Genomic DNA, 24298 nt, shown 5'->3' on the forward strand with positions numbered 1-24298 from the left:
GCCGACCATTTTACATGCTACATGCTATATGCTTTATAACACAGGCAGATAATAGCAAGCTGGATACCTGGGGGGCCGTAAAAGTTCGGAACGCGGGCCGCAAATGGCCCTCCGGCCGGACTTTGGACATGCCTGCCTTAAGGTGATGGAGCCTCCACTACACCAGGATCAACCTGTTGTACCAACATTCATTACAGGGTGTACATTTAGAATCCAATCAAGGCATACATCTAAAGAACCCATGTCTATGAAAGCACCCAGTGGGCGGCATCTGTGTGGGTCATAGAAGAATGCAGAATCTTGGACTAGAACATTAATAGAGGTGAGCATATCGCCCATGTAAACGAAGAGCTTTGTTGGATCAACAAGCGGCCTGCTTTTTAACTACTTCCTGCTGCTCCTCCCCTGGGTGTTGGGAAAAGCTGGTTCCATTCCTGGGAGATATCTCCCGGTTTCCCAGGACTGGGCCCAAGCTTTTCCCGACACCTGGGGTGGAGCAGAACAGAGTTGAAAGGCAGGCGGCTGATAAGCCACTTGCCGATCAAACAAAGCACTTTGCATAGTTTAGATGGGCGATTCGCGCATCTCTAAACATTACCTTGTATATTAGCGGCCATGTAAATGGCTAGCTGCCATGGTGACAGCTCATCTCTGGAGGCTTCATGATAACTCTTGCTACTGGCCCCTTGGTTCCACCTTCTGCCACATTCACAACATACAAAAGGTCATTCTCACAACTTTTCAGCTCTTTTATTGTCAAAAACACTTTATTAAAAAAAAAAAAAAATCTTACCCAGAGATTACAAGTAACAGTTAGAAATTCCAATTATACAAAACATGAGCACTACATCTGCCGGAGACAAGAGAGCAGGGGGAAGAGCAAAAGATGTTACCAAAAAACGACACTACTCCCAACATGTGGGGGCTGCACGCAAAGGGTTGAGGTTTCCGCTACATGGACACATCATAGCTTAGTTCTCCTGTCACTAGCTGACTGCAGGAGTAATATCGGCAGCTATACCTGTGTCAGTAACTAACCAAATGCTTTCCCCTCCCTGCAGCTGATGCAGCCAAACTACCCCATTGACCAGGTGTGTCTGGGACAAATAAATCTATAGTGCCCCTGCATGATTGGACCGTCTGCTTGAATATGAAAAGTCAATAAAGCTTCAAGTGACGCTTACAGGGCAGGTATCTAAACCATGCACATAATGCTTCATCCCGTCCGGACCCTTACATTCCTCTGTAGCTGTGTTTACTCTATGTAACACTGGAGAAATGCTGATCCCTAATCCTCACTGTGTGCTATAGGAAACACCCTCCCCCCCCCCCCCCCCCCCAGAGCACCCACACTGTGGGTCCCAAACCACCCCATGCGTCGACCTCTGTCTGTTTTACAGTATGTGGCTACAAGAGATCTTCATCTGCATTCTAGGTAATTTCTCCACGACAAATGCAATGTTACAAGACCGATACAGAAAATGATTTTATTTACCAATGCCACATAAAAAAAGGATACTGACAAAGTTGGTGAGCCTCACAAATCAACCCTTTCAAGGCCAAGGGAACTCCTTTATTGCAGGTAAACCACAGTACTAAATTTATATCCAAAAGCTGCATTAAGCAGCAATGCAAAAAAGTAATGCAACGTCTGTAGTGCTGCACCGCCCATCAACATGAGCCTCTGTGAAGGGTACGGAAATAAAGGACAAAAACTCAGCAGGGGTGGCAACTAAGTGAAAAACATATTGTAGCAGCGGTCAACCAATCAGCAGGCTGCTCCTGAACCAACAGCGCCATTGGATTGGGGGGATATTTTCTCACAATGCGACTGAGGCCCCGGGCACATGTGCCCTCATGACTTGGAATGTAGGAGTTAGTCTGCTGCTAACAGTGAAGTTACATAGAATAGATTTATATATAAAGAAAATGTTGACTTTAAATACTGATCGCAAGATGACTTTTTTATAAAATCTCTTAACTCATTACAGAATAAATGGAAAAGACAGAGGCCGGTAAGAACACTCTAAAGATTAATAAACATCACTTCAGGGGTTCCTGTGACAGATGCTGGGCGCTGACGTCCTGTCTCACAGGGGGAGGGGGAGGTGTCATGTGGTGTGCGGGATGTTCATCCATTAGATCAGAAGGCACGTAGTTTTCTTCTTGCCACGTCTGGCTTGCAGGGCGGCCCGTGTGGCCAACTCAAACACTTCCCTGACGCCATCTTTTGTTTTTGCGGAGCACTCCATGTAGCCGTAAGCAGAGATCCTATTGGCCATATCACGTCCTTCTTCAGGTTTAACTGGTTCCTGATATAATGAACAGAAGAGACCAAAAATTTGATATGCACCAGACAACCAGCCACTGAGGGTATGTATGTGTATATATACATTTAATAGTTCGGGTAATCCTGCATGTGGCAATAGCAAATACGTTTATTATTTATATATTTTTTTTTTTACACCAATTTGTAGTCTTCCTTGGGGACTATGAACAATACATTTGGTTGCTCATAAGGATCAATGCAGCACATATGTACTGCATTCATCCACAAAACTGGCACTCGATTGCTTCAGCCTAATACAGACAAGCTGAAGCAATTCTAGAGTCAGGCACCCTAGGACACATCACAGAGGCCCCGGGCTGCCTGAACAAATCGTCTCACTGCGGGAAGACGATCTGGCCATTGAGCCACCAATAATGGAATGCCAGCAGCATTTAAATACTTAAATGCCTGCCATACAGGATCGCTATGTGCTGGGTATTATCTCCGTCCCCCAGCTGCTGATAGCAGCACTGTACAGAAAGAGCTCACGTTGTTAGCTCTCTGAACCCCCTTAGGGACACCATGGCATAATATTAAACAGAATATGGGATTCTACATACCTGCTTCATCTTTGTCAGCTCCCGGCGAGTGTGCTCATCATTGCGCAGATCCTTCTTGTTTCCAACCAGGATAATGGGCACATTAGGGCAGAAATGTTTTACTTCAGGGGTCCATTTTTCAGGGATATTTTCTATAAATACCGATATTACAATGTGTGTTAAAAAGCAAAAGAATGACCACAGTTAAACTAAAGCCAAAGTACAAACTGCCCCAAAGGACAACATTATCACTGAGATTGACCAAGCAACCTGTAATAACATTACAATGTTTTAGGTAGCAGAACCATTATAAGTCCAATGGAACATATGCAGCATTTTCTACTACAATTACTAGGCTACTAATGTACTGCACCAAGTGTTTACAAGCTTGGCAACTGATAGAGGATGGCACTTCAGGTTGACTGACAGATTTGTACACAGGGCAGACACCATTTTTTTCAGATGTGTAGATTCCGCAGTGCATCATCCCTGACATATATACATCTGCTGCCTTCATAAGACAAAATGCACAGATTTGAGAAGACTTAGCATTTATGTCTCTCCAGATCAAACAAATCACTCAGAAGAGGGGGAAATTGAAGACCACTAGGATGGAAGTTCCCTTTACCTGCTTTGTGTGTTCATGTCTGCCTTGGCTACCAGACCAAGAAATAAACATAGATCTGCAGGGTCATTTCCATTAACATTAGGTGTGATTGTACATGAGTAGCACTATTTCTGGCCATTTAAGAACTTGTGTATGGCATTTCCTCACCAGATTTCTGCTCTGCAGGCTGCATTTCTAATTTACAGTTGATCCTCTCTGTGTTAGTCTTGCCTGTTCACCGTTTCTTTGCAAATAAGTAGTTATATACTTGCTGTGTAACATTTATTGGTTTCCTGCTGTAAGTATGCGTATCTGTGTTCTCATAGTAGCTCGAGCGATTTATCTAGGGCTGTTGAGCTATGCATACGCGGCGGGAGGACCTTATGGACATTATCCAGCTACTGGTTTTTGGCACGGATTTCTAGAACTCGCGCTGGACTTGGTGCTCGTGCTATTCTACAAGGCTCTCCGTTGGACTTTTGGGCCCTTAATGTCATTGTACGCTTTAAAGGGGTAGTGCACCAAAAAAAAATTTCTTTCAAATCAACTGCTGCCATGAAGTGCCAGAGATTTGTAATTTACTTCTATTAAAAAATCTCAAACCTTCCAGTACTTATGAGCTGCTGTGTGTCCAGCAGGAAGTGGTGTTTTCTTTCCTGTCTGACACAGTGCTCTCTGTTGCCTCCTCTGTCCATGTCAGGAACTGTCCAGAGAAGGAGCAAATCCCTATAGAAAACCTCTCCTGCTCTCCAGACTGGAAATAATACGAATTCCTGCTGGGCATACAGCAGCTGATAAGTACTGGAAGGCTTGAGATTTTTTTAATAGAAGTAAATTACAAATCTCTGGCACTTCATTCCAGCAGTTGATTTGAAAGAAAAAATTTTTGGGTGCACTACCCCTTTAAGCACTATAATAATGTTTCTGTTGATATGTCTGTATCCCCTATTTTAAAAATTCTTTAATAAAATAAGAGTTAAAATTTACAGTTGATCCTGAGCTTGGGGGTGGACCCTAGCTTCTATGACAACTTCCATACAATGTACACACATGAAAAAAAGACCCTACTCCTCACTATCTGTAAAGCCACAAGGAGGACACTACAGAGCTGTGCTTAACAGTTAAAGCTGTGAATCTAGCCCTGGTGTTAAATATAACGCATCCAAGTCAGCCTGTGTTCCTTATTGTTTAGTCTGTTTGCTTCTGTCTGTCTACAGTCCCCCCCCCCCTTCCCCCCAATAGACCTTAATTTAACCTTCCACATCACACAATTTTTGAACGATTGCAATTGTAAATAAGCGTCATTCTGCAAGACTGACGCACATTTGCAATGCCTTTACAAGGCATGATTAAATTGCTGTATCGTTTGTGCAGCCATTTAAATAGGATGTGCTGCTTACAATGATCTTTTATGTCCCAAAAAAGGTTAAATCAGCCGACAATTGGGTATTTTCTCACTCATCAGCTGATTCATTGATGATCGGCCCACATAAAGGGCCTTAAGTTAACAATGAGTTGGAGGAAGCATTTTGTCTCTGTTAAAATACTTAGCAAAGCTTCTTATATTCACTTGTACTAGTTGTTTATGCACAGTGACTATTTCATATATTTGTGTGGACATGGCTGGCCACAAGCTTTTGTCATACATGGGGGAGAAGAGTCTATTCTCATGGTTAGAATACCGGACACTTACCTAAACTATCTGGGCTATCAATGGAGAAGCACATTAATATAACATCTGTGTCTGGATAGGACAGAGGCCGCAACCTGTCATAATCCTCTTGTCCGGCTGTGTCCCAGAGGGCCAACTCCACCTGGGATTAACAAAGGAACAGTTAATTGCTGCAGATCTTAACAGTAAACCCCCCAGCCTTAGCCATAAACCTACCTGCTTTCCATCCACTTCAATATCAGCCACGTAGTTCTCAAACACTGTGGGCACATAGACCTCTGGGAACTGGTCTTTACTAAACACAATCAGGAGACACGTTTTTCCACATGCTCCATCACCGACAATCACAAGTTTCTTACGAATTGCTGCCATCACTGCAAAGAAACAAAAGGTCAGTAAGGAACAGCCAAAAGCCTAGCTGCCACACACATTATACCCATATACAGAACTGCATTATCACTCAACGTTGTTACAGGATCATTTTTAATATAACCCAATCCTACAAGGCCAAGAACACTAGCTTTGCATACAGCACCCTGACTCTTGATATCATTTAGGTACAAAAGTGGAAATGAAAGGCTTCGAATAGTGTTTGGTGCACTGCAAAGACGCTCATTGTTCTGCTGTTGGGCAGCAGCTGCATTCTAGAACCCCACACCCATTATAGCAGAGACCCTGCACTGCACTAACTTTCTGAAAACGGTCCTGGATATATACAGTTCCTCATAGAAAAGGGAGTGCTGAACACATACACCACATACAGAGATCATTTTCTAGTGTTACTTTCTAGTGTAGTCTTAGTAACTTTAAAGGGAACCTGTCACCGGGGACGCGGGCACAGAGCCTGCCTGACCCCCCGGTGCAGCCTCCGGATACTTACCCTTTCCAGCGAGTCATGCTCCTGGAGCCGATCCCTGGATGAAGATATCAGCGCCTGAAGCCCTGCGCGCGCGGTGCTGTGAGGAGTCCGATGCCCATAGAGAATGAATGGCGACGTCATTCTCTATGGGCATCAGACTAATCTCTGCAGTGCGCACGGCTTTGGGCGCTGATATCTTCGTCCCGGGACCAACTCCAGGAGTAGGACTCGCCGGAAGGGGTAAGTATCCGGGGGGTGCACCGGGGGGTCGGGCAGGCTCTGTGCCCGCGTCCCCGGTGACAGGTTTCCTTTAAGTACTGTAACAGCATGTATGCTGAGCATTCCTCTGAGTTCTCTTTACCTTGAGGAACTTCTTTAAGAACACCATGATCCTTGCCCTGATATGACTTACTGGCCATATGAGGGGGTGCACCTTTTTCTCAATAGCATTGCCAAATAAGCGGCATTAATTTCACAGCTCAGCCAATGAGCGCCACGTAAGTAGCTATAAAACTTATTGGAAACTACCAGCAGGTTATAAGAATCTAACCTGCTGACATGTCACTATTGCACTTGGGCGCTGAGGATAAAGGCAAGTTTATTACCTTTTCCATACTATTAGGCATTCAATCCCTATACGAATTAGGAGTCTTGGGGCACTGTGGTGGGACTACTGTACCCAAGCCAACCAGAGGCAAATGCACTGGGGGTTGTAGTCTCACCACAGTTCACAAAAACTCATAATAAGCATAGTGATTAATGGCATGAAAACTGTGCAGAGGATTTTATTTATTTTTTTTTTTTTATTCTTTATTTCTTTTTCCAATATAAAAATTCAAGGTCATTTTCTTACAACATTAAGATAAATGAACAATGTCATGTCGTATGAACAATAAAGCGAAGCTCCTGATAACAGTGAATATCCTTACAAAGAATTACCATATATAGCAAATATCCAAACATTTCCATACATTTCCACACGACATCCATTGATAACATATGTGACCCTTTATATCCCTCTAACCCACCCCAAACCGCTCAGAGGGGGAGAAAAAGAAAAAAAAAAAAACACATTAAATTAATAAATAAATTAAATTAAATTAAAGAGGTTACTCCTCTCCCTCCCTCCAATTTTTTAATTCTATCAACCTGGTTTATCCACTCCTGTTTTGTGGGTCCGGTGACACTCATCCAGTTCCTAAGCACCACTAACCTTGCTTGAAAAAGAAGATTGTAAATTAGGTCTCTATGCTTCTTTATGTCCCTGTCTTCCTCTAGAACTGCTCTTATAAAGGACAGTGCTTCAGAGAAGATCTCCCTGACTTTTAGCTTCTCTGTTACCTGGAACCAAAAGGTATTCAACACTTGGCAGGACCAAAAACTATGAATCAGTCCCGCCTCTTCCATACCACATCTATGACACCTAGAATCATTATGGAGACCAATACGTTTCATTAGTACTGGGGTGTAATAAGATCTATGTAATATTTTACACTGAGTCTGTGTTCTGGGTTCGAGTATACCCTCACTACTCCCCCAACTAGTCCTTCTCCCATTGCTTCCTAAACCAGAGGATAAAGGTAAGAAACTTGCCTTCATCCTCAGAGCCCTGTGTGATATGTCCCTATTGCACACTCATACATACACAGTCACTCACTTCATTGTAATATTGAGGACTTTTGAATTTCATGATCTCAGGTTGCACCAGTAATGTGAACAGAGGCTGCATAATACATCTGTGTATGTAGGGATGGCTGCACATCACAGTCCTGTCCCCAGATACACAGATAAAGAGAGGACAGGGGAGCCAGAGCTCACTGTCACATTCTATAGATTTCACACTTCTGCTCTCATATCCTGCATTATTGGCTACATTGCTTCCAAGTGATCTCCCACCAAGCACCGAAAGCCTGTGAGGATACAGCTAGACAAACACTGCACGCAGGCCATCGGGACAGGGAGGGTGAAGGGCCTATTACACGATGGTCGTTTAGAGGAGCAAACGAGCGCTCTCAGCGCTCGTTTGCTCCTCGTTCCCCGCTCGCTGCCGCCGCTATTCAACGCGGCTGCAGCGAGCGGGTGAGTGCGGGAGGGGGCGGCGGGGAGCTGCGGGGGGGCTGCCCGGGTGATCGCTGATCGTCCGGGCAGCCCATAGAATATAGCAGCGTCTGCTGCCGACGCTCCCATTCAACGGAGCCACGGCAGCAGATCGCTGCTATATCAGTCGCTTGTTTTTCAACATGTTGAAAAACAAGCGACTGCAATGATCAGCCGACATGAACGATGTCGGCTGATCGTTGCACTCTATTCCACGGGACGATTATCATCCGCAGCGGCCGATATCGGCCGAATACAGACGATAATCGTTCCGTGGAATAGGGCCTTTAATAGTATGCTCTTCCGATCAGACAGAGTGTCAACTGCAGAAAAGAGCAGACAACCACCAGTCTCTGTTCTTAATGGTCCAAGGTTCTGTCGCTTCCCAGGAAATGCAGAATCATTCATGATGGGCGAGCTTCAATAACTTCCCTATTCTTCATACTGCATTTATTATTTAGCTTAGCGAGGATGGACATGAGCCAGGCTAAGCAGGAGGTGAAGCAGAACCAATGGGAAATGATTGGCACGTCTGTCCCTTGCTGAAAACACAGCAGAAATTATGAGCAGTGGTGACAATGTACAGTAAGTGCTTAGTACTTTCTGTACAGTCACACCCAACAGATTTCCTGTACACACAAGAGGTTTCTACAAACATCAGCCCAAGAGAAAGCAAAATGTAAGAGGAGTTGAGAACATCAGGACATAGCCTCACAGAGATGGTGAAAGACTAGGATAATACAACTTTGCATCTGCTGTGGACTCATACAAGTGACCTGTTTTATAGTGCACAAGGGTAAGCTATGCAACATACAATTAGTTAACACAGACCTGACTCTTTCCAGAAGCCAGACATAATAAAGACCATGTAACTCTGATGTCTGAGGCAGCAAAAAAAAAAAAAAAAAATTACAGTACAAGAAGCTGGCAATGTATCCCCCTCCTCCTCACTGCACAGGATGTAAAGTCACAGGAACTGCCCTGCCCAGGTCATTCTTTTTTTTACTACAGAGCAGTGGGCGGCTATCTGGACGGCCATTTCACAGCATAGATTCCTGCACTTCCTGCTGCACATACAGGCTGAGCTCACAATATCCAGCCCTGACCCTGCACACAGCAGATTTCTGCTAAGAGATCAGTCCTTATTCTTCCCCTCATACCGTGCTGAGGGCAATACAGGCAAGCCAGGAAATGAGCCCTGAATCTCATCCACAGACTGCAAAAAAAGATACAGATTAAAGGGACTCTGTCACCTCAAAACACTTGCTAAACTTAAAGCGACTCTGTACCCACAATCTGACTCCCCCAATCCACTTGTACCTTCAGATAGCTGCTTTTAATCCAAGATCTGTCCTGGGGTCCATTTGGCAGGTGATGCAGTTATTGTCCTAAAAAAAAACTACTTTTAGGCTATGTTCACACAAGCGCACCCGCATCAGAGCTTCCCATAGCCCACAGCGGCCGGAGGCGCTTGCTTCACTGTGTGAACTGACAGGTCTTTCTGCGGCCGGAATTCACTGAATTCCAGCCGCAGAAAACTGGCATGTCAGTTTTTTCCGGCGCAGCATGGGATCCCAGCCGGAGCGCATACGATGTGTGTACGCTCCGGCCAGGATCCCGTTGAAAATAAGGCTATGTGCCACCCCTCAAAACTACGGCCGTAGTTCTGTGGCGAGAACTACAGCCGTAGTTTTACGTAGTGTGAACATAGCCTTAAACTTGAAGCCTTGTGCCTGAAGGGAGTATCTCTTCGCTAACTTTGCACCAGCACTCTGTCCCTCCTCCCCACCCTCTCCATCATTAGGAATGCCACTGAAACATTTTCTCCTGTCTGAACATTGCACAGGTGCATAACGATCCAGCCCATGTGCTGGGCTGACACAGGTGGGGAATAGGAGACAATCTGCCTGGAGCATTCCTAATGATGAGGGGGGCAGGGAGGAGGGACAGAGAGGTTGTGCCAGTCTAATGCATACACAATCTAGGCCACGGCCATTGGGCACAGGGCTGCCAGTTTAAAAGTTGTTTTTTAGGACAATAACTGAATCACCTTCCGAACAAACCACAGGACAGATCTAGGATAAAAAGCAGCTATCCGAAGGTACAAGTGGTTTGGGGGGGGGGGGGGGGGTGTCAGATTGTGGGTACAGAGTCGCTTTAAATTATACATCAGTAGAGTATACAATGCTGATCCTATATGTGCAGGTTTTATCTTTCTATGTTCTTGCATTCCTTTGCTATAAGCCACAAATGAATGAGTCTAAGTAGTCCTCTCCATTATACTCTTGAGCTAAGTAGTCCTCTCTATGCATCAACGTGCCCAATTTGTTGGCTTGCAGCAGACAAATACAGAGGAGTAGAAAGCTACAGATTATAGATTTAGAATCGGCATCCTTTATCCTACTTACAGATGACTTTAGTTTAGGGTTTTGAGGAGGGTAAGTTGGAGGTGACAGAGTCCGTTTAAAGGAAACTGGGCATATCTAGTCAAGGCCCTGGGCAGTTGGAATCGCTGTAATTGATTGAAAGACCTGCATCCCGCCAACGTCACCCGGGGCCTGCGTTCCACGTCGAAGGCGCCACGCATGCGCAATACGTCAGCATCTTCTCCCGCCGTACAGCGCATGTGTAGCGTGCTAAAAGAGTCGCCGCCAACGTGGAACGCAGGCCCCGGGTGACATCGTCGGAATTCAGGTCTTTCAATCACGCCCCTCTGGGCGTGATTACAGCGATTCCACTGCCCAGGACCGTGACTAGATATGCCCAGGACCGTGACTAGATACGCCCACCGTGACTACTTGCCCGGCATTTACATACAGCGGGGGACATCACAAAAGTAAGAATACGGTCTAATAGAGGGGGGCACGAAGGGTACAGGGGGATGTTTGGGAAGCGTGCTGGGTGATGTGCCAGCAAGTTTCCTTATCATTAGGGCAATTTTCGGAGTGATTGGTTCCCGTAAGGGTGGGTTTACATTTATTCTGCCATTTGGTGGTGTTTCCATCCAGCACAGTAGCAAGGTACCAGAGGGAAAAAAAACTGATCTTTGAACTGATTCCATTTGTTTGAATGGGACACTTCAGAAGATCTGGCAATTCAATTTGGCACAAAGGATCACTGGACAGCCCATATGGCAGAATGCAACTTGCAGCGCATTGCCTGATGGAAAAGGATAGGACAACTGATGCCTTTTTGTAGCATCAGTTTCTTTAAAAAAGGATGCCAGACCACTTACCCTGGCCTAAATTTGTTATTCAGAATAAAAAATTATTTTTGGGGTGTGGAACCAATTGTCTGCATTTCAATAATTTCTTATGGGAAAATCTGCTTTGGTTTAAGAGTGGATTTGGATTACAAGCATGGTCCCAGAGCAAATTATGCTTGTAATGCAAGGCACCACTGTATATGCTTTTCAATCAACCTGCATAGAGAAGGAGGAGCATTTACATGCATTTCACACAGCTGAAGATGCCTGTTTTTTCCTTTGCTACATCCATCTTGACAGGAAACGTCCCACTCAGCTAATCCCTTACTGCAGTGTCCCACTTCCGCCACTGACTGACTGAGCGGGGCAGTTTCTGTGGGGGGTAAACATGTCACAGGAGCAAGAAAGAAGCTGTGATGATTCAGGGAATGAAGGCTCAGTGACAACTGCAGGGGAGATAGGGGGTGGAGAGTATAGGGTTTTTCCTTCTTTTTAATAGCCCCAGCTATATACACTTTCATTCCTCGACAACCCCTTTCAACTAAAATAGAAGATTACAAGAATCTAACCTGCTGCAAAATTTCCACAGAGTACAGGACACTAAGGAAAAGTTTTCCTACCTTTATCCTTAGCGCTGTTTTCCTGCAATATCCTGTTTAATTATTGTTAATAAAGCAATTTGTCTCACTGAGACTGCAGCCCTTGATTCACCGATCTGCTTGCATCTCCATGACTATACATCCGGTGTGCTGCAGTGATGAGCGGCTGGAGTGACACCACCTCAACATAAGAGTGGTGATTAAGAAAACTTCCTTTTTCCTTAGCGTCCCTTGTAACAGCAGGTTAGATTGGATTCAACCTGCTGTTAGTTTCTTTTCAAATGAATAATAAAAGAAAGACTAAGGGTGGTATTACACGGGCTGAGCAGGGCCCGATAATACCTGTAAACGAGCAGCGATCTGCTAGATCGTTGGTCGTTTACTGGACCTATTACACGGCCCGATAATCGTTTGACAAGAGCTGCAAGGACATCGTTACACGTTCCAGGGCTGCTCCTGCGTCCGCTTCTCCCGGGGGCCCCGCGCGCTCTCTAGCGTCACAGCAGCCTGTCAGCTGGTAGGCCGCTCAGCCAATCACAGGCCGGGACCGCCGCGGCCTGTGATTGGCTGAGCGGCCTATCAGCTGACAGGCCTCTGTGACGCTAGAGCGCGCGCGGGACGCAGGGAGAAGCGGACGGCAGGAGCAGCCCTGGAACGTGGATGGGTAATGTATATCGTTAGTCGCCGGCCACGCACCGCTATTACACGCAGCGGTGCGCGGTCGGCGCCCGACGAAAATAGGTTCTAACCTATATCAACGATCAGCCGATGATCGTTGTCATCGGCTGATCGTTGCATTTATTACACGGAGCGATAATCGGCCGAATCGGGCCAATTCGGCCGATTATCGTTCCGTGTAATACCACCCTTAGGCATAACTGTGCTCAACCAATCGCGGCTGAGCAGCCAATGACGCGGCCGCGTCATCAGCTGCTCAGCCGCGATTGGCTAAGCCAAACTGTGCTCAGCCAATCGCGGCTGAGCATCTGATGACGCTGAAGAGGGCGGCCGGCACTCAGGACGCTTGGAGGGATTCGGCCTGGCCGTCCGAAGACGACGTCGCAGGCTGAAGATCGGAGACGAGTCGGCACGTGACAGGTATGTATAGCGCACCACACTTCCGGGTACACGGGTGGGGGTGGTGGGACACTGGGAAGGGGGCCATTCACATTGTAACATACATTACAAAGTTGTATAACTTTGTAATGTGTGTTATTCTGTCAATAATTCTTTACGGCCGCACTACCCGACAACATCTGCAAGGTTTTTGTATGTTCTTCAAGTGTTTGCGTGGGATTCCTCTAGTTCCCTACCACATCCAAAACATACAGATAAATTAATTTAGATTATGAGGCCTAATGGGAACAGGGCCTGATCTGAGTGTAAAGTGCTGTGGAATAAGTTAACGGTATATAAATAAAGGAATTATTCACTTCAATGGAACTGAGCCGCAAAACCACACCCAAGCTGAGGACAAGAGTAGGCTATTTCTCTAAAGGCCCTAATACACCAACAGATCTGACGACAGATTATCTGCCAAAGATTTGAAGCCAAACCCAGGAGTGGATTTGAAAAGAGGAGAAATCCAGTCTTTCCTTTATGACCTGTTCTCTGATTATAGTCCGTTCCTGGGTTTGGCTTCAAATCTTTGGCAGATAATCTGTTGTCAGATCTGTTGGAGTAATAGGGCCTTAAGTCTGGATAACCCCCTTTAATATCAGTTCAGGAAGGGGGGCACAGGAGAGGTAGGTTCACAACTATCCCACACCATTACAATGAGAGGAAAGTTAAAAATGTATTAATATTCATCTGACGCTATCCTCATAGACCTGAATGGGGCAAAGAGTCAAAAAAGCATGGCACGTACATTTGTATGCGCTTTTTTTCTCTCGTATTAAAAAAAAAATATAGTCCTGCTCAACATGATCTTCTGTACGTTTTTGTTTTTTTTACACTTCCTCCCCCTCAATTATATGTATATATATATATATATATATATATATATATATATATATATATATATATATATATATATATTTGTAAGGCAATGGGCTCCTCTGCGAACTGAACATTGGCTGTCAGTTGTGCTTTGTACAAATACAGTAAAAATAAAAGTAAAAAAAAAAAAGTATGGTTAAAACCTATGCAAACGTGTAGAAATTTATGCCACATATTTAGCACATACATCAAAGTATACAAATGTACATTACATTACAAGTGGCTAGACAAATTGACATCTTGTCATACTGTCACCTACACAGCCAGTCAGCCACAGAGAAACAACTGCACAGATTTACTAAAAGGAAAGCAAAGCAGCTTAGAAACTACAAATAAGGCATGTCCTTTGTTTTTTCAGAGAAAATAGAAACCCTACTATGTAGTAATTTTGAAACCCCGATAATATTAATAAATCTTGGCCAATGATTTGTTAAAAGTAGACACAAGAGAGGAAGCAGTCTAGCTCAGGGGGTTCAGAGATTCAAATGCTCCCCCGTAGGTCTGAACCTGATCCCCACCCCTTTCAACAACGCACTTTAATAAATCATACAGAAGGTCACACTCCTCATTATAGACAAGCATAAAAGAGAAGCTTCATATATAAGCAACATTTAATTCAATCTAATAATCGTACACAAGTCTCCCATCATTGTCTGATATTAAGCGGAGGGGTGACAATGAACAGTGTCAGAGTTGTGCTAGATTAAATCCCTATACAGCTACCACACATATGGTCATACAATAAAGAATCAACTATCAGATGAAACATATGGAAATAACAAAAGAAATCGGCCATGATTACACATCTTCTAAAATCAAAGGAAATTAGTCAATTTCCTGGCCAAGAAAAGAACAGAGACCAAACCTGGGGTAAAGTCCAGGCTGGGACCTGTTAAGTACTGGGAAAGACCGGTCCATCCATCTGCACCCTAGATGGAAGTCAACATCAATAGTGAAGGTCCAGAAAATTTAAAGATGTTTGACCTCCTAGGATCTATATGTCCTTAGAGCAGCATTGCATGAAGCCCTCATCCACTGTACACTAAAGAATGTCTCCTGGAACTTCTGAGAGTCTGCCTGGCTACTGCAGAGGTCCCAATTCCTTGCAGACACTAGACGAATCCCACAGGACAACTCTAATAAATGACAATATTTCCTAATACACACAAAGAGGGCAGAGTCAGATAAGCTTTTAAAGGGAATCTGCCAGCTTCTATGGAGGGGGAGTGGTGATGGGTTTGTGCCGCACTTTGGCCTGCCTCACCACTCCCCCTCCCAGCTTGTACTGAATATTCATTGCGCTCACCCGGTCAGTGTAGTGCGCGCACGCTCACGCAGCGATTTGCGGCACTGAGCGAAGCCATTCAGGGGTAAGGTTTAGTGACAATCTTACTATACAATGTCCCACTCCCCGGAGACTTCATTACGGGCAACTCACTAACAAAAGGCGGAATCTAGGTAGAGGAAGCACAAGCAAAGTCAGGTACAGGGGGTGCACTAGCGAAAGGGTAGGTCCCCTGTCTCCCTTCTCCTTACATTGACAGATAGAGCTTTTTTTTAGGGATTTAACCTGTACCTCTCATTTCAAGTGACTTTTCAGGATAACATGAGGAGAAGCACTGTATCTGGCCATCATCTCTTAAATAGACGGTGAGTGTAAACTAGTCTATAGTGACTGTACACACAGAAAGGGAGATCCTGCAATTTTCTGTCATTATCAATGGCCTAAAAAGCAGTGGGAAAACCAGGAGAAAGCTGTGGGGACCAGTCTAAACTGAGGGGCGAGATCTTATACTTACAGAGCTGTCTATATACTTTATACTAAAGTTGTCCACCCCCTCCGCTTTGATCTATGCAAAAAGTTTGCTGAAAGTATGTTAGCAGTTGTATTATACCACATACAGTCTATTATGCTACAACATCCGTAGCTTTAAATTTCTGGTGACCTCATGATGGCACTTCCTCTGCTCATTACTGGCAAGTTCAGTGTTTTATCACCCATGGCTCCCCATTCACATCAATATCCATTCATATATGCGTGCTAAACTAGTGTACTGTGCTGTACCATGGATACTAACAACTAAACAGTCTACAACAAGGCTGACAATGAAAGAAATGAGCACAGTAGACGTTGTCATAAGACAAGCAGAACACATCAGCTGCAAGCTAATAGGGTACTTTAACTGGTCCCAATACGGTGCTGGGTAGAGAGGCAAACAAGCGCCATAGAGATTGACACTTATTTGAAGTACCTTTGCACAATAAATCACTCGACCAGGCTGCACAAATTAGTGTATCGTTTGTGGGGCCATTAACATTCACTGTTATCAACCGATAGTGGCCGATAAAAATAAATTTCACTGCAGCACAAAACCTCAAATCAGCCAATGTGCGAGCAAACCTCTGACACTTTTAACCTCTTAAAGCGTAACTGTCATTTCAGGGCCATTTTTCTGAAAACATTAAATATCAACAGTACAAGCAATTTTAAGAAACTCTGTAATAGGTTTTATGTACTAAAAGAGTTTCCTTCTGGACTGAAAAAGCAATCTCCCAGCCTCCCCCCTCACATCAGATGAAGCAGGATTTCTGTCTCCATTATGTGGCTATGGAGAGGGGAGGGGCTGTTAGGAGTGACTGAGCACAGAGCAGTCCTGCACAGCACAACACCCGGCAATCTTCTCTCAGTAAGTTCATAGATAAGGACTGACCTTTCTGACACCTGAATTTAGCGTTTTAGGTGCCCAGACAGTCTACAAACAGCTGACCTTCATGTCACCTCTTCCTGTTCCCTCATCTCCCTCAGCCCCTCCCCCCTTCATAGGCTAAGGGTCCTATTTCACGGGCCGAGGAGGGCCCAATCAACTATGTAAACGAGCGGCGATCTGCTAGATTACTGGGCCTATTCCACGGCCTGATGATCGTTGAGCGAGGGCTGCAAGGACATCGTTTACCGATGTCCTTGCAGCAATACATTACCTGGCTGCAGAGCTTGTCCTCCGCTCCGTCTCCTTCCCGGGTCCCCGGCGCTCTAGCTTCTGAATGGCCGGTCAGCTGACAGGCCACACTCTCGGCGGTCTCGGCCTGTGATTGGCTGAGCGCTCCGTCAGCTGACCGGCCATTCAGAAGATAGAGCGCGCGGGACCTGGGGAAGACGACAGCGCGGAGAAGAAGCCCTGCAGCTAGGTAATGTATGATTCTGCTTCTTCTCAAATCGTTGGTCGCCCGCTGCGCACCGCTATTCAACCATAGCGATGCGCGGTGGGAGAACGATGATTTTAGGTCTGGCCCTAAATGAACGATCAGCCGATGACACGATCATCGGCTGATCGTTCTCTCTATTTCACCGAACGATAATCGGCCGAATCGGGCCAAATGGGGCCGATCCAGCCGATTATCGTTACTGTGGAATAGGGCCCTTACAATGGAGAGAGCAGAACCAGTCTTCACTGGCTTCTCTGTAATGAAGACGTGTTTGCCTGATAATGCACAGATAAGAAGTCAGGGGGGGAGGCTGGGAGATTGCTTCTTGAGTACAGAAGGAGGCTTTTTTGGCTGATGAAACCTATTACAGAGTTTCTTAAAATCGCTTATACTACTGATTTCTGCAATAAAAAAAAACATGACAGTTACGCTTTAAGGACGCATGACGTACCCGTATGTCATGCGTCCGCAAAAGGTGTTCAGAGCGGGGTTGACAGCTGCATCCGAATGCTGTATGCAGCACTTCCCTGACGTTGTCCCGGAGGAGCGTGTCTGGTGCCGGCCGGGGTCTCCGCCAAGATGGCGCTGATCCCGACTCGGCACTATACAGCAAAGATCTCAATGAGAGATCAGTGTGTATATACTAGAAGTCCCCAGGAGGGCTTTTAGTATAAGTGTAAAAAAAAAAAATAAGTGTTCTTATTAGTAAAAAGCCCCCTCCCCTAATAAAAGTCAGAATCACCCCCCTTTTCCCATGTTTTAAATAAAAAATAAATAAATAAAAAAACATGTTTGGTATCGCCGCGTGCGTAATCGCCCGAACTATTAATTAATCACTTTCCTGATCTCGCACAGTAAACTGCGTCAGCGCAAAAAAAAATCCCAAAGTGCAAAATTGCGCATTTTTGGTCGCATCAAATCTACAAAAAATGTAATAAAAAGTGATCAAAAAGTCGTATATGCGCAATCAAGGTACCGATAGAAAGAACACGTCATGGCGCAAAAAATGACACATCCCACAGCCCGATAGACCAAAGGATAAAAGCGCTATAAGCCTGGGAATGGACGATTTTAAGGAACGTATATTTGTTAACAATGGTTTGAATTTTTTACAGTCCATCAGATACAATGAAAAGTTATACATGTTATATATCATTGTAATCGTAACGACTTGAGGAACATATATAACAAGACAGTTCTACCCCAGGGCGAAAGGCGTAAAAACAAATACCCCCCAAATAAAAGAAATGCGTTTTTTTGTTCAATTTCACCACACATTGAATTTTTTCCTGGTTTCGCAGTGTACTTTATGCAAAAATTCAGACTGTCATTGCAAAGTACAATTAGTGACGCAAAAAAAAAAGGGCTCATGTGGGTTTCTAGGTGGGAAAATACAAGTGCTATGGCCTTTTAAACACAAGGAGGAAAAAACAAAAACGCAAAAACGAAAATTGGCCCCGTCCTTAAGGGGTTAAATGAGCCGATTATTTGCTAAAGCCCCTACTACACGGGGGAACATAGAGGAGCTGTTAGTACTGGTTTGCTCCTTGTCCCCAGCTTGCTGCTGGCGCTATTACACAAGTTGGCAGCGACAGGGTAAGTGCGTGTGTGTGCGGTTATCTCATGCTGCCTGGGTGATCGCTAGATTGTCGATCTGCCAATGTTAAAGGGCCTTTAAAGGCCAGTCACAGACAGGAGGGGCAGGGAAAAAAAAAATGTTGTGAAGATGTCACGACTCTGGGGGAAAATGCCTGTCCCCATGGTCCATCAGCCAGGACGTGACATCAGCTCTGCTAGATATCCCGGAGCACAGCGGGGGTCCCAGAGCGTCGATCTAGTGCTAGAGAGGCAAGTTGGTATTGTTTGTTATGTTCCCTGCCTAGCCTGAGACTTGAAAGAAAATGCCTGTGGCAGGCCTTGCACTTTAATATCAAGTGCTAAAAGACATTAAGATTAAAAGGGTTTTTAATCTTTCTGACCACTTTAAATCCATGATATAATAATTTCTGTAGTTCACAAAAAAGGCTCCAGAAGACCATGAATGTGACCAATCAAGATGGTACCATAACCTCTCTCTCGTTGTACTTTCACATGTCACGTGATCTGTCAGAATAGCACTGGCAGCTGATTTCCATTTCACATGCAGCAAGGGGGATTGTGGGAAAGTGTCTGCACTGTTGCATGGCCACAGCAGCGTCAGGGATCAGAGAGGAAACTAGATAGATAGATAGATAGATAGATAGATAGATAGATAGATAGATAGATAGATAGATAGATAGATGCAGTAATGAAGTGTTCACAGACCAGGTGTCTACACAAGTAGCATTTTATCCCATATAAACAAGTGACTGCACTTTATACACCCCATGTCCATTACCCAAAACAGGGATAAGGAACCTTTGCACCCCATTTGTGCTAATTGTCCCATATCGGTGGGGGGTGGGGACTCCACTTCCAGACACCAAACATGGCACTTAGAATAAATTCCTAGATCAACATCCCACCACCAGATATCTAGTAATCATAACCAAAAAGCAAAAAGCCGCAGCACTCAACTGATAAAAAAGTAACCGCAGCACGCCAATCAACTTGTGATAAAAAATAGCCATTTATTTCTCCCATGGTGCAATTGCAACCGGATATATTATATTTTTCATTGCCCATTCAGGTCCCTAATGAACCACCACAGCATCATGTGACAGTGAGATCTGTAGACTCACACTTACTACAGTGAAGAATCCCTGTCTGTCACCACCAAAACCTTTCCCCACAAATTAAATAAGTTTGACAGGAACTGCCAGCTCAGCCAATCACTGGGTAGGTAGTAGGTCACTCCTGTCTGAAATGAACAAACTAAAGAAAAAAAGCAGCAGGGACACCAATAGTCAATATGAAAAAAAAAAGTTTTAATACCCCTTTGTAGCTTCAGGTGCGCCGATTCCAATGCTATGCTTCTTTTATATCCCATAAGTTTACTTGTCTTTGCAGCAGTCCCTAAAGTCAAGTATGTTGATCATCAACATTCCCAAGTACTTTTCAGCACATAACTCCATTTTTTTTTAATGGCCCAAGTGCAAAAACTAGTGATGAGCGAATACTGTTCAATCGAACAGATATTCAATCGAATAGTAAGCTATTCAATCGAATAGTTAGCCGAATATTCGATAAGCGTTCAAACCCCCCAGCTTCCGTTTTTTACCTCCAAGTGGTCAAATAGATGTTTTTCAATAACCGAATACTTGTTCCCATATTCGATCGAATATTCAGGAGATATTTGTACGGATATCGAATATTTCACTATTCACTCATCACTAGCAAAAACCTTACATGATGGTCCAGTACCAAAAAATCATCTTAAAACATGTAGTGCCACAAATATCTATTGACCACTACAGAACTCACTCACCACAGAGAGCAAAGACCCTGCAGCCAACCAGAACTGTGCTTCCACCATACCGGCTCATAGCAGCATGCAACCATACAAATTCTGGCATACACATGTACACCCCCACTCTGCAGAGGATGCTATACATGTATAGCCGCCTGTGTAGTGCACAATACTGGCCCAGATTTACTAATCTGAGACAGAGACGGTCTGATCTCCCCATAGAAGCCACACCTCGGCTTTAATACCTCAAACTGTGCTTGTAGAATGAAAGCTAAACTGTGATAGAGATAGATATATATATTATACACACACGTACACAGCAGCTAATGGTTAGTATTGTTGCCCAGCAGCGGTCCTGGGGTCAAATTTCGCAAGGGAAACAACTGCAGGTAGTTTGTACCATTGTTTGTGTGTTGTCTCCAGGTACCCTGGTGTCCTCCCACACTTAGAAAACAATTAGGATTGTGAACCCCAATGGGGCACAGGGACAGATGTGAGTGATGGCCATCTCTGTAAAACGCTGCAGAACATGTTGGGGACATCTACAGGAACTATGATTATATACCGCCACTGCATCCCTGGAAAGACCACATCGCCATGTCTCGTCCCCAGCCCTGTACAGTCACAGACCCCACTATATACATAGCACCATGTCTCGACCCCAGCCCTGTACAGTCACAGCCCCATTTCTGGTCCCCAGCCCTTTGCAGTCACAGCCCCCACTACATACACAGACCCATGTCACGTCCTTAGCCCTGTACAGTCACAGCCCCCACTATATACACACAGAACACAGACCCATGTCACGTCCTTAGCCCTGTACAGTCACAGCCCCCACTATATACACAGAGCACAGCACCATGCCTCTTTCCCAGCCCTGTACAGTCACAGCCACCACTATATACACAGCCCCATGTCTCGTCCCCAGTCCCGTACAGTCAAAGGCCCCCACTATATACACAGCCCCGTACAGTCAAAGGCCCCCCACTATATACACAGCCCCGTACAGTCAAAGGCCCCCACTATATACACAGCCCCGTACAGTCAAAGGCCCCCACTATATACACAGCCCCGTACAGTCAAAGGCCCCCACTATATACACAGCCCCGTACAGTCAAAGGCCCCCACTATATACACAGCCCCGTACAGTCAAAGGCCCCCACTATATACACAGCCCCGTACAGTCAAAGGCCCCCACTATATACACAGCCCCGTACAGTCAAAGGCCCCCACTATATACACAGCCCCGTACAGTCAAAGGCCCCCACTATATACACAGCCCCGTACAGTCAAAGGCCCCCACTATATACACAGCCCCGTACAGTCACAGCCCCCACTATATACACAGCCCCGTACAGTCACAGCCCCCACTATATACACAGCCCCGTACAGTCACAGCCCCCACTATATACACAGCCTCGTACAGTCACAGCCCCCACTATATACACAGCCTCGTACAGTCACAGCCCCCACTATATAGAAGAGACCTCCATCCAGTGATGCGACACAGCCCGGGCCGCCGCAGATGCTGAGGATACACAGATCCGCCCAACCACCACAGCTACACAAGCGGCAGGGGCACCGCGGCCTCCCTCAGCCTCCACCACACAGCCCTCCGTTATATGTTATTGTTCTGCCCCTTCTCCTCCGCCGGTTCAGGTCCCAGACACCTCGGCCCGGAAGGACCTCACCCTCCCGCAGGCCTGAGCCGCCCCGTCTCCCCCTCCCCCGCCCAGAGCCTCACCTATCGCCTGGCCGTGCTGGGCCGCTGCTCGCTGCTGTAGCTCTGGAGAATGTCGGGAAGCGGCTAGCTGGTCTCCTGGCCGATATTCGGGTCTCCGTCCCTCCCTCGGGCGGCGGCCGTTATTACCTCACTCGAACTCCGGCTTCTGGCAGCAGAAGAACCGCCCGGCAGAAGCTCGGCCACGACGGCTACGTGCGCGTACACATTGGGCGGGGGCGCGCCCAGCGACGACTTCGGAGAGAATGGTGGCTGACGTGATGACGTAATGAGGCGCGGCCACAGCAGAATGTCACAAGGAGAATGGCAGTGCGCAGGCGCGGCCGGGGGCTGATAAGGCGGGGTCGGGATAAACTTGGCGCTCGATAGATCTCAGTTACAGGCCCAAAAATGCTTACAATGTCCTCAGTTTATAAGAGGGCAGAAGGCGATCATGTCCATTATTCATCACAGTGTGCATTATCATCACACCCAAACCACAGAACCCCTTTTCTATAAATATGTCTCTAGTTGTGACGAGGGCTGCACAGTGTGGGTGGAGCCGGCAGAAATCTGTCCAATCACATGGGGCGGAGGCGGGGCGGAGGCAGATGCAAAGCAGGGCGGGGTATAAATAGCCGTGCTGCTATTTCTGCTCCTCACACATTCAGGGATCTGTGAGGAGGGGTGGGGATGAATCACTCCATGTAAATACATGAAGTCATCGTCCGCTCATACACACCAGCGTATGCTGCCATTCATACCTGTGTCTCATACACCTGACACACGTAAGGGGCAGCACAATATTACAAGGTAGATTTAGTGTTACTATTGGAAATCCAGATCTCTGACTGTACAGCCACAGCACAACATATCAGCATTCACTAAGGGTCCGATTCCACGGAGCAATAATCGGCCTGATTCGACCAATTATCGCTCCGTAGAATAGAGACAGCGATTAGTGGATGGATCGTGTCATCGGCTGATCGTTTATTTAGGTTCAAACCTTAAATCAGGCACCGAACTCGCGGCGGGCGACCAGCGATTTTACACCACAGAGAGGTGGTGGGTGGCCATACTTAGGGTCCTATTTCACAGGCTAAGACGGCCACGGCCAGTGATTTGCTCAGCTGTCTGTCAGCTCAGACAGGCCGCACCGAAGCTGCTGTGCGCGGGACCGGGAGGAAGAAGGAGCGCAGGAGAAGCCCTGCAACATGTTTAGGTAAAGTATGGGGTTTAAACAAGGGATGTAAGGACATCGGTAATGATGTCCCTGCAGCCCTTGCTAAACGATTATTGGGCTGTGGAATAGGCCCAGTAAACAAGCGCCGATCTAGCAGATCGGCGCTCGTTTACATTATTGATCGGGCGTACACTGATCCCTGCAGATCCTGATCCAATGCTCTGCCCAAGGGCAGCCACACAACACTGTATACAGCAGGGTACCCTCCCCCCATGTACTGTATAGTTTAATATACAGTACCCAGGTGATGCTGCCTGACATGATTGCTGGGTGCCGCAGCCTTTGCACAGCGAGACGTGATTACTTTGCCAGCTTGCTCTGCTAGTGATTCCAGGTGTAGAGAGGTAGGGGAATTGAAAAAGGTTTTTTAAATTATTTTTATTCCACAGTCACAAGTTTTTAGCTAAATGCTTTTGATGCAGACGTAAAGCCAAAACAGCTAAACACATTCTGCATGTTTTTGGCTTGTTTTTGGGCTCTAAACTCATAACAAGAGACAAAACACGCAGCTGTAAACACTGTACTTTACTACCTTTTTTAAAGAGGTTTTTTGAGAATTTTAGTAAATTACATTTAAGAAATACTCACCTACCTTGATTCCCTGCAGTTGACCTTGCTGGTCACTACTTCTTTGTGGTTCCTGTGACGCAGTGATTTTCTAAAAATAAAATTGATCATCTTCGGCCGCACATCTTCCCGTGTAAACAAGGTTATGTGTGGCCGATAGCGACAGCACGGATATGCATATATCTGTGCTGTCAGTTTCCAGATCACAAGCAACAGTGTAGGCAGGAGCCCCCGGACATGCCGGTGTATGTTTGCCCCGCCTCCTGGCTTC

The 24298-nt window shown here is 45.8% G+C and overlaps 1 protein-coding gene across 2 annotated transcripts; it reads right to left on the reverse strand.

Moving 5' to 3' along the window:
• Positions 1–1473: 1473 nt before the first annotated feature.
• On the reverse strand, positions 1474–22454 carry RHOA (ras homolog family member A). Of its 2 annotated transcripts, none has more exons than XM_069966496.1 (5): positions 22242–22454; positions 5364–5521; positions 5169–5289; positions 2890–3020; positions 1474–2312 (listed from the first exon to the last, which is right to left on the reverse strand). In XM_069966496.1, exons 2-5 carry the CDS (start codon positions 5517–5519, stop codon positions 2139–2141), a joined length of 582 nt encoding a protein of 193 aa, XP_069822597.1. In that variant the 5' UTR covers positions 5520–5521; positions 22242–22454; the 3' UTR covers positions 1474–2138. The 2 variants fall into 2 exon arrangements, with proteins under 2 accessions (XP_069822597.1, XP_069822598.1); XM_069966497.1 differs by lacking the exon at positions 22242–22454 and adding an exon at positions 21985–22008.
• Between the last annotated feature and the right edge of the window lie 1844 nt (positions 22455–24298).

The sequence above is a fragment of the Dendropsophus ebraccatus genome, chromosome 4, assembly GCF_027789765.1.
Source record: "Dendropsophus ebraccatus isolate aDenEbr1 chromosome 4, aDenEbr1.pat, whole genome shotgun sequence".
NCBI classification, from domain to species: domain Eukaryota; kingdom Metazoa; phylum Chordata; class Amphibia; order Anura; family Hylidae; genus Dendropsophus; species Dendropsophus ebraccatus.